At 42.9% G+C, this 12797-nt stretch overlaps 1 protein-coding gene across 1 annotated transcript in view; it reads right to left on the reverse strand.

Moving 5' to 3' along the window:
* Positions 1–12560, reverse strand: part of LOC135057244 (interferon regulatory factor 4-like) — an 89192-nt gene extending 76632 nt beyond the window's left edge. Inside the window, exon 1 of the mRNA XM_063963135.1 lies at positions 12447–12560. Coding sequence (XP_063819205.1) covers positions 12447–12457 — 11 coding nt within the window. The 5' untranslated portion in view covers positions 12458–12560. The remainder of the gene's footprint in view (positions 1–12446) is intronic.
* Positions 12561–12797: the final 237 nt, after the last annotated feature.

The raw sequence follows: 12797 nt of genomic DNA on the forward strand, positions 1-12797 counted from the left end.
CTTATACGGCAGTATCACTGGACTTATACGGCAGTATCACTGGACTTATACGGCAGTATCACTGGACTTATACGGCAGTATCACTGGACTTATATGGCAGTAGCAGTGGACATATACGGCAGTATCACTGGATTTATATGGCAATATCACTAGATTTATACAGCAGTATCACTGGACATATACGGCAGTACCACTTTACATATATACGTCAGTATCACTGGACATATACGGCAGTATCACTGGACATATACGGCAGTATCACTGGACATATACGGCAGTATCACTGGACTTATATGGCAGTATCACTGGCCTTATACGGCAGTACCACTGGACTTATATGGCAGTATCACTGGCCTTATACGGCAGTACCACTGGACTGGATTTATACGGCAGTACCACTGGACTGGATTTATATGGCAGAATCACTGGTTTTATATGGAGGTACCACTGGATTTATACGGCAGTACCACTGGACTGCATTTATACAGCAGTATCACTGGATTTATACGGTAGTACCACTGGACTGGATTTATACGGCAGTATCACTTGATTTATACGGCAGTACCACTGGACTGGATTTATACGGCATTACCACTGAATTTACACGGCATTACCATTGGACATATACGGCAGTATCACTGTACTTATACGGCAGTACCACTGGACATATATGGCAGTATCACAGGACTTATATGGCAGTACCACTGGACATATACGGCAGTATCAGTGGACTTATATGGCAATATCACTGGATTTATAAAGCAGTATCACTGGACATATACGGCAGTACCACTGGACATATACGGCAGTATAACTGGACATATACGGCAGTATCACTGGACTTATATGGCAGTATCAATGGCTTTATACGGCAGTACTACTGGACTGGATTTATACGGCAGTATCACTGGACTTATACGGCAGTACCACTGGACATATACAGCTGTATCAGTGAACTTATACGTCAGTATCACTGGATTTATACGGCAGTATCACTGGATTAATACGGCAGTACCACTGGACTGGATTTATACGGCAATATCACTGGACTTATACGGCAGTACCACTGGACATATACGGCAGTATCACTGGCCTTATACTGCAGTTTCACTGGATTTATACGGCAGTACCACTGGACATATACGGCAGTATCATTGGACTTATCTGGCAGTATCACTGGATTTTATATGGCAGTATCACTGAACTTATACGGCAGTATCACTGGATTTATACGGCAGTACCACTGGATTGGATTTATATGGCAGAATCACTGGTTTTATATGGAGGTACCACAGGATTTATACGGCAGTACCACTGGACTGCATTTATACAGCAGTATCACTGGATTTATACGGCAGTACCACTGGACTGGATTTATATGGCAGTATCACTTGATTTATACGGCAGTACCACTGAACTGGATTTATACGGCAGTACCACTGAATTTACACGGCATTACCATTGAACCTATACGGCAGTATTACTGTACTTATACGGCAGTACCACTGGACATATATGGCAGTATCACTGGACTTATACGGCAGTACCACTGGACTTATAAGGCAGTATCACTGGACTTATAAGGCAGTATCACTGGACTTATAAGGCAGTATCACTGGACTTATATGGCAGTACCACTGGACATATACGGCAGTATCACTGGACTTATATGGCAATATCACTGGATTTATACAGCAGTATCACTGGACATATACGGCAGTACCACTGGACATATACGGCAGTATCACTGGACATATACGGCAGTATCACTGGACATATACGGCAGTATCACTGGATTTATATGGCAGTATCTATGGCTTTATACGGCAGTACCACTGGACTGGATTTATACGGCAATATCACACGACTTATACAGCAGTACCACTGGACATATACAGCAGTATCAGTGGACTTATACAGCAGTATCACTGGATTTATATGGCAGTATCACTGGATTTTGTATGGCAGTATCACTGGACTTATACGGCAGTATCACTGGATTTATACGGCAGTACCACTTGATTGGATTTATACGGCAGTATCACTTGATTTATACGGCAGTACCACTGGACTGGATTTATACGGCAGTACCACTGAATTTATACGGCATTACCATTGGACTGGATTTATACGGCAGAATCACTGTACTTATACGGCAGTACCACTGGACATATATGGCAGTATCACTGGACTTATACGGCAGTATCACTGGACATATACGGCAGTATCACTGGACTTATACGGCAGTATCACTGGACTTATACGGCAGTATCACTGGACTTATACGGCAGTATCACTGGACTTATACGGCAGTACCAGTGGACATATACGGCAGTATCACTGGACTTATATGGCAATATCACTAGATTTATACAGCAGTATCACTGGACATATACGGCAGTACCACTTTACATATATACGTCAGTATCACTGGACATATACGGCAGTATCACTGGACATATACGGCAGTATCACTGGACTTATATGGCAGTATCACTGGCCTTATACGGCAGTACCACTGGACTGGACTTATACGGCAGTACCACTGGACTGGATTTATATGGCAGAATCACTGGTTTTATATGGAGGTACCACTGGATATATACGGCAGTACCACTGGACTGCATTTATACAGCAGTATCACTGGATTTATACGGCAGTACCACTGGACTGGATTTATACGGCAGTATCACTTGATTTATACGGCAGTACCACTGGACTGGATTTATACGGCAGTACCACTGAATTTACACGGCATTACCATTGGACATATACGGCAGTATCACTGTACTTATACGGCAGTACCACTGGACATATATGGTACTGCCATATATGTCCAGTGGTACTGCCATATAAGTCCAGTGATACTGCCATAATGGCAGTATCACTGGACTTATATGGCAGTACCACTGGACATATACGGCAGTATCACTGGACTTATATGGCAATATCACTGGATTTATACAGCAGTATCACTGGACATATACGGCAGTACCACTGGACATATACGGCAGTATCACTGGACATATACGGCAGTATCACTGGACTTATATGGCAGTATCAATGGCTTTATACGGCAGTACTACTGGACTGGATTTATACGGCAGTATCACTGGACTTATACGGCAGTACCACTGGACATATACAGCTGTATCAGTGAACTTATACGTCAGTATCACTGGATTTATATGGCAGTATCACTGGATTTTGTATGGCAGTATCACTGGACTTACACGGCAGTATCACTGGATTAATACGGCAGTACCACTGGACTGGATTTATACGGCAGTATCACTGGACTTATACGGCAGTACCACTGGACATATACGGCAGTATCACTGGACTTATACTGCAGTTTCACTGGATTTATACGGCAGTACCACTGGACATATACGGCAGTATCATTGGACTTATCTGGCAGTATCACTGGATTTTATATGGCAGTATCACTGAACTTATACGGCAGTATCACTGGATTTATACAGCAGTACCACTGGACTGGATTTATATGGCAGAATCACTGGTTTTATATGGAGGTACCACTGGATTTATACGGCAGTACCACTGGACTGCATTTATACAGCAGTATCACTGGATTTATACGGCAGTACCACTGGACTGGATTTATACGGCAGTATCACTTGATTTATACGGCAGTACCACTGAACTGAATTTACACTGCATTACCATTGGACCTATACGGCAGTATTACTGTACTTATACGGCAGTACCACTGGACATATATGGCAGTATCACTGGACTTATACAGCAGTACCACTGGACTTATAAGGCAGTATCACTGGACTTATAAGGCAGTACCACTGGACATATACGGCAGTATCACTGGACTTATATGGCAATATCACTGGATTTATACAGCAGTATCACTGGACATATACGGCAGTACCACTGGACATATACGGCAGTATCACTGGACATATACGGCAGTATCACTGGACATATACGGCAGTATCACTGGACATATACGGCAGTATCACTGGACTTATATGGCAGTATCAATGGCTTTATACGGCAGTACCACTGGACTGGATTTATACGGCAGTATCACTGGACTTATACGGCAGTACCGCTGGACATATACAGCAGTATCAGTGGACTTATACAGCAGTATCACTGGATTTATATGGCAGTATCACTGGATTTTGTATGGTAGTATCACTGGACTTATACGGCAGTATCACTGGATTTATACGGCAGTACCACTGGATTGGATTTATACGGCAGTATCACTTGATTTATACGGCAGTACCACTGGACTGGATTTATACGTCAGTATAACTGAATTTATACGGCATTACCATTGGACTGGATTTATACGGCAGTATCACTGTACTTATACGGCAGTACCACTGGACATATATGGCAGTATCACTGGACTTATACGGCAGTACCACTGGACATATACGGCAGTATCACTGGACTTATACGGCAGTATCACTGGATTTATACGGCAGTACCACTGGATTGGATTTTGTATGGCAGTATCACTGGACTTATACGGCAGTATCACTGGATTTATACGGCAGTACCACTGGACTGGATTTATACGGCAGTATTACTTGATTTATACGGCAGTACCACTGGACTGGATTTATACGTCAGTATAACTGAATTTATACGGCATTACCATTGGACTGGATTTATACGGCAGTATCACTGTACTTATACGGCAGTACCACTGGACATATATGGCAGTATCACTGGACTTATACGGCAGTACCACTGGACATATACGGCAGTATCACTGGACTTATACGGCAGTATCACTGGACTTATAAGGCAGTATCACTGGACTTATATGGCAGTACCACTGGACATATACGGCAGTATCACTGGACTTATATGGCAATATCACTGGATTTATACAGCAGTATCACTGGACATATACGGCAGTACCACTGGACATATACGGCAGTATCACTGGACATATACGGCAGTATCACTGGACTTATATGGCAGTATCACTGGCCTTATACGGCAGTACCAATGGACTGGATTTATACGGCAGTATCACTGGACTTATACGGCAGTACCACTGGACATTTACAGCAGTATCACTGGACTTATATGGCAGTATCACTGGACTTATATGGCAGTATCACTGGCCTTATACGGCAGTATCACTGGATTTATACGGCAGTACCACTGGACTGGATTTATATGGCAGTACCACTGGATTTCTATGGCAGTACCACTGGACTGGATTTATATGGCAGTATCACTGTACTTTTATGGCAGTACCACTGGACATATACGGCAGTATCACTGGACTTATACGGCAGTACCACTGGACATTTACGTTAGTATCACTGGACTTATATGGCAGTATCACTGGACATTTACGGTAGTTTCATTGGACTTATACAGCAGTATCACTGGACTTATACGGCAGTATCACTGGACTTATACGGCAGTATCACTGGACTTATACGGCAGTAGCACTGGACATATACGGCAGTACCACTGGACATATATGGCAGAATCACTGGACTTATAAGGCACTATCACTGGACTTATAAGGCAGTATCACTGGACTTATAAGGCAGTATCACTGGACTTATATGGCAGTACCACTGGACATATACGGCAGTATCACTGGACTGGATTTATATGGCAGAATCACTGGTTTTATATGGAGGTACCACTGGATTTATACAGCAGTACCACTGGACTGCATTTATACAGCAGTATCACTGGATTTATACGGCAGTACCACTGGACTGGATTTATACGGCAGTATCACTTGATTTATACGGCAGTACCACTGAACTGAATTTACACTGCATTACCATTGGACCTATACGGCAGTATTACTGTACTTATACGGCAGTACCACTGGACATATATGGCAGTATCACTGGACTTATACAGCAGTACCACTGGACTTATAAGGCAGTATCACTGGACTTATAAGGCAGTACCACTGGACATATACGGCAGTATCACTGGACTTATATGGCAATATCACTGGATTTATACAGCAGTATCACTGGACATATACGGCAGTACCACTGGACATATACGGCAGTATCACTGGACATATACGGCAGTATCACTGGACATATACGGCAGTATCACTGGACTTATATGGCAGTATCAATGGCTTTATACGGCAGTACCACTGGACTGGATTTATACGGCAGTATCACTGGACTTATACGGCAGTACCGCTGGACATATACAGCAGTATCAGTGGACTTATACAGCAGTATCACTGGATTTATATGGCAGTATCACTGAATTTTGTATGGCAGTATCACTGGACTTATACGGCAGTATCACTGGATTTATACGGCAGTACCACTGGATTGGATTTATACGGCAGTATCACTTGATTTATACGGCAGTACCACTGGACTGGATTTATACGGCAGTACCACTGAATTTATACGGCATTACCATTGGACTGGATTTATACGGCAGTATCACTGTACTTATACGGCAGTACCACTGGACATATACGGCAGTACCACTGGACATATACGGCAGTATCACTGGACTTATACGGCAGTACCACTGGACATATACGGCATTATCACTGGACTTATACGGCAGTATCACTGGACTTATACGGCAGTATCACTGGACTTATACGGCAGTACCAGTGGACATATACGGCAGTATCACTGGACTTATATGGCAATATCACTGGATTTATACAGCAGTATCACTGGACATATACGGCAGCACCACTTTATATATATACGTCAGTATCACTGGACATATACGGCAGTATCACTGGACATATACGGCAGTATCACTGGCCTTATACGGCAGTACCACTGGACTGGATTTATACGGCAGTATCACTGGACTTATACCGCAGTATCACTGGACTTATACCGCAGTACCACTGGACATTTACAGCAGTATCAGTGTACTTATACAGCAGTATCACTGGATTTATATGGCAGTATCACTGGATTTTGTATGGCAGTATCACTGGACTTATACGGCAGTATCACTGGATTTATACGGCAGTAGCACTGGACTGGATTTATACGGCAGTATCACTTGATTTATACGGCAGTACCACTGGACTGGATTTATACGTCAGTACCACTGAATTTATACGGCATTACCATTGGACTGGATTTATACAGCAGTATCACTGTACCTATACGGCAGTACCACTGGACATATATGGCAGTATCACTGGACTTATACGGCAGTACCACTGGACATATACGGCAGTATCACTGGACTTATACGGCAGTATCACTGGACTTATAAGGCAGTATCACTGGACTTATATGGCATTACCACTGGACATATACGGCAGTATCACTGGACTTATATGGCAATATCACTGGATTTATACAGCAGTATCACTGGACATATACGGCAGTACCACTGGACATATACGGCAGTATCACTGGACATATACGGCAGTATCACTGGACATATATGGCAGTATCACTGGACTTATATGGCAGTACCACTGGACATATACGACAGTATCACTGGACTTATATGGCAATATCACTGGATTTATACAGCAGTATCACTGGACATATACGGCAGTACCACTGGACATATACGGCAGTATCACTGGACATATACGGCAGTATCACTGGACTTATATGGCAGTATCAATGGCTTTATACGGCAGTACTACTGGACTGGATTTATACGGCAGTATCACTGGACTTATACGGCAGTACCACTGGACATATACAGCTGTATCAGTGAACTTATACGTCAGTATCACTGGATTTATATGGCAGTATCACTGGATTTTGTATGGCAGTATCACTGGACTTATACGGCAGTATCACTGGATTAATACGGCAGTACCACTGGACTGGATTTATACGGCAGTATCACTGGACTTATACGGCAGTACCACTGGACATATACGGCAGTATCACTGGACTTATACTGCAGTTTCACTGGATTTATACGGCAGTACCACTGGACATATACGGCAGTATCATTGGACTTATCTGGCAGTATCACTGGATTTTATATGGCAGTATCACTGAACTTATACGGCAGTATCACTGGATTTATACGGCAGTACCACTGGACTGGATTTATATGGCAGAATCACTGGTTTTATATGGAGGTACCACTGGATTTATACGGCAGTACCACTGGACTGCATTTATACAGCAGTATCACTGGATTTATACGGCAGTACCACTGGACTGGATTTATACGGCAGTATCACTTGATTTATACGGCAGTACCACTGAACTGGATTTATACGGCAGTACCACTGAATTTACACGGCATTACCATTGGATCTATACGGCAGTATTACTGTACTTATACGGCAGTACCACTGGACATATATGGCAGTATCACTGGACCTATACGGCAGTACCACTGGACTTATAAGGCAGTATCACTGGACATATACAGCAGTATCACTGGACTTATATGGCAATATCACTGGATTTATACAGCAGTATCACTGGACATATACGGCAGTACCACTGGACATATACGGCAGTATCACTGGACATATACGGCAGTATCACTGGACATATACGGCAGTATCACTGGACATATACGGCAGTATCACTGGACTTATATGGCAGTATCAATGGCTTTATACGGCAGTACCACTGGACTGGATTTATACGGCAGTATCACTGGACTTATACGGCAGTACCACTGGACATATACAGCAGTATCAGTGGACTTATACAGCAGTATCACTGGATTTATATGGCAGTATCACTGGATTTTGTATGGCAGTATCACTGGACTTATATGGCAGTATCACTGTATTTATACGGCAGTACCACTGGATTGGATTTATACGGCAGTATCACTTGATTTATACGGCAGTACCACTGGACTGGATTTATACGGCAGTACCACTGAATTTATACAGCATTACCATTGGACTGGATTTATACGGCAGTATCATTGTACTTATACGGCAGTACCACTGGACATATACGGCAGTATCACTGGACTTATACGGCAGTACCACTGGACATATACGGCAGTATCACTGGACTTATACGGCAGTATCACTGGACTTATACGGCAGTATCACTGGACTTATACGGCAGTATCACTGGACTTATACGGCAGTATCACTGGACTTATACGGCAGTACCAGTGGACATATACGGCAGTATCACTGGACTTATATGGCAATATCACTGGATTTATACAGCAGTATCACTGGACATATACGGCAGTACCACTTTATATATATACGTCAGTATCACTGGAAATATACGGCAGTACCACTGGACATATACGGCAGTATCACTGGACTGGATTTATACGGCAGTATCACTGGACTTATACCGCAGTACCACTGGACATTTACAGCAGTATCAGTGTACTTATACAGCAGTATCACTGGATTTATATGGCAGTATCACTGGATTTTGTATGGCAGTATTACTGGACTTATACGGCAGTATCACTGGATTTATACGGCAGTACCACTGGACTGGATTTATACGGCAGTATTACTTGATTTATACGGCAGTACCACTGGACTGGATTTATACGTCAGTATAACTGAATTTATACGGCATTACCATTGGACTGGATTTATACGGCAGTATCACTGTACTTATACGGCAGTACCACTGGACATATATGGCAGTATCACTGGACTTATACGGCAGTACCACTGGACATATACGGCAGTATCACTGGACTTATACGGCAGTATCACTGGACTTATAAGGCAGTATCACTGGACTTATATGGCAGTACCACTGGACATATACGGCAGTATCACTGGACTTATATGGCAATATCACTGGATTTATACAGCAGTATCACTGGACATATACGGCAGTACCACTGGACATATACGGCAGTATCACTGGACATATACGGCAGTATCACTGGACTTATATGGCAGTATCACTGGCCTTATACGGCAGTACCAATGGACTGGATTTATACGGCAGTATCACTGGACTTATACGGCAGTACCACTGGACATTTACAGCAGTATCACTGGACTTATATGGCAGTATCACTGGACTTATATGGCAGTATCACTGGCCTTATACGGCAGTATCACTGGATTTATACGGCAGTACCACTGGACTGGATTTATATGGCAGTACCACTGGATTTCTATGGCAGTACCACTGGACTGGATTTATATGGCAGTATCACTGTACTTTTATGGCAGTACCACTGGACATATACGGCAGTATCACTGGACTTATACGGCAGTACCACTGGACATTTACGTTAGTATCACTGGACTTATATGGCAGTATCACTGGACATTTACGGTAGTTTCATTGGACTTATACAGCAGTATCACTGGACTTATACGGCAGTATCACTGGACTTATACGGCAGTATCACTGGACTTATACGGCAGTAGCACTGGACATATACGGCAGTACCACTGGACATATACGGCAGTATCACTGGACTTATACTGCAATATCATTGGATTTATACAGCAGTATCACTGGACATATACGGCAGTACCACTGGACATATACGGCAGTACCGCTGAATATATACGGCAGTATCACTGGACATATATGGCAGTATCACTGGACTTATACGGCAGTATCAATGGACTTATACGGCAGTACCACTGGACTGGATTTTTACAACAGTGTCACTGGACTTATACGGCAGTATCACTGGACATATACGGCAGTATCACTGTACTTATATGGCAATATCACTGGATTTATACAGCAGTATCACTGGACATATACGGCAGTACCACTGGACATATACGGCAGTATCACTGGACATATACGGCAGTATCACTGGACTTATATTGCAGTATCACTGGCCTTATACGGCAGTACCACTGGACTGGATTTATACGGCAGTATCACTGGACCTATACGGCAGTACCACTGGACATTTACAGCAGTATCAATGGACTTATACAGCAGTATCACTGGACTTATATGGCAGTATCACTGGACTTATATGGCAGTATCACGGGACTTATACGGCAGTACCACTGGACTGGATTTATACGGCAGTATCACTGGACTTATACGGCAGTACCACTGGACATATACGGCAGTATCACTGGACTTATACAGAAGTACCACTGGACTTATACAGCAGCACAGGGACACCACCACTGTACTGATGCAGCACAACACAGAACCACTAGACTGGACTTATACAGCAGCACTGGACATATGGCAGCAGAGGACACCACCAATGTGACTGGACTGATGCAGCACAAGTCACCACCACTGGACTGATGCAGGACAAGACAGCACTGGAATGACACACATAAGACAGTGCAGGTCGCCACACCACTTTCCTGCACAGACAGACACTGAGGAGAGAGACACATCCTCTCGCTACACTCTCCAGGACTGGAGTAAAAATGGTGGGGACGCGCGGCTCCTTATATGGAGTCCAAAACCTGTGAGAATCCAACAGCAGGATGATGATGTTCTGTCTCATTCTGGTCTCCGAGTCTGGCGGGAAGTCCCGAGCTGGACTCGGATCCGGGCTCGGGACATGTTGTTCGGTAGGGTTCAGTTCTCAGACAACCGAATCTGCTCATCTCTACTTTATAAGTTTACCGTGTCCCCTTGCATGGCTCGATGCGCTCACCATGCTTCGGGCACGGTGCCTCTATGTACTCAGCACACTATTATATTCCACCTCCAGATCCACTGGGATGGTAAAGTATGAACAAGTCTGTTTTGGGGCAAAATATTCTTAAAAATTCATGTCAGCATTTTGACATGTTGGCATTTCAAATGTCGATATTCTGACTATGTTTGCATTTTGAAGATTTCAGCATAATGAATGTCGGTATTTTGACCATGTCGGTATTTTGACTGTTGGTCAGTGGCTGTTGGGATTATGGCCATCGGTATTGTATCCGTAGGTAAATCAACTGCTACCCGTCTTGAGTACTTCAGTCTCTTCTGTCCAGAATTTCACTCAGTTTTCTGCAGAATCATGCTCCCTTATCTCCAAAACCTCACTCTATTCTCTCCTGTCTATTTTCTCTGCCCAATCTCACTCTCTTCTCATGCTTTTATATTTAGAATCTCACTCTCTTCTCTCCTCTCTCTTTTTTCTTCAGAGTCTCACTCTCTTCTTACCTCACTCTTTTCTCTGTAGAACCTCACTCTCTTCTATCCTGTCTCTTTTCTCTTTAGAATCTCATTCTCTTCTCTCATTCTTTTCTCTGTAGAATTTCACTCTCTTCTTTCCTCACTCTGTTCTTTTCAGAATCTCTATCTCGGTTCTCCTCACTGTCTTCTCTTTAAAATCTCACTCTCTCCTCTCCAGAACTTAATTTAATTTTTTCAAGAACCTGTACTTTGTCTCCAAAATCTTTAACTCTTTTATTCATAATTTCCCTCCTTATTCTTCAGAACCTAACTTCCAACTCTCCAGTGCCTCACTCCCTTTTCTCCAGAACATCCTTCCAATATTCCTGAGACTCACATACTCTCCCAATAATCTTGTGAATTACTCACCAGTATGTCATTTGATTGGTCCTTCTTTTCCCCCTGTACTTGTTATTTTCCTCTTGTTTTGATCAGAATTTTCTCTCCTCACGCTTTCTCTGCAGTCTTCACTCCTTATTTGAAAAGTGAAACTGATACTAGCTAATTGAAATTTGCTTTCAGTTTCCAGCTTCACAATGACTAATCTACAACTTAATATCTCTTTCCCTACCTATAAACAGGGAGAGTATCATAAAGTTACTGTGCAAAGTAACAACAGGAGAGACCTTTATACATTACGTAAAAAAATACAAGAAATATATAAACCCATTATCAAGAGACCCACTTTGGACTATAAGCAAAGTAACTACAGTACATATA

Source organism: Pseudophryne corroboree, chromosome 3 (assembly GCF_028390025.1).
Source record: "Pseudophryne corroboree isolate aPseCor3 chromosome 3, aPseCor3.hap2, whole genome shotgun sequence".
In the NCBI taxonomy this organism is placed as follows: domain Eukaryota; kingdom Metazoa; phylum Chordata; class Amphibia; order Anura; family Myobatrachidae; genus Pseudophryne; species Pseudophryne corroboree.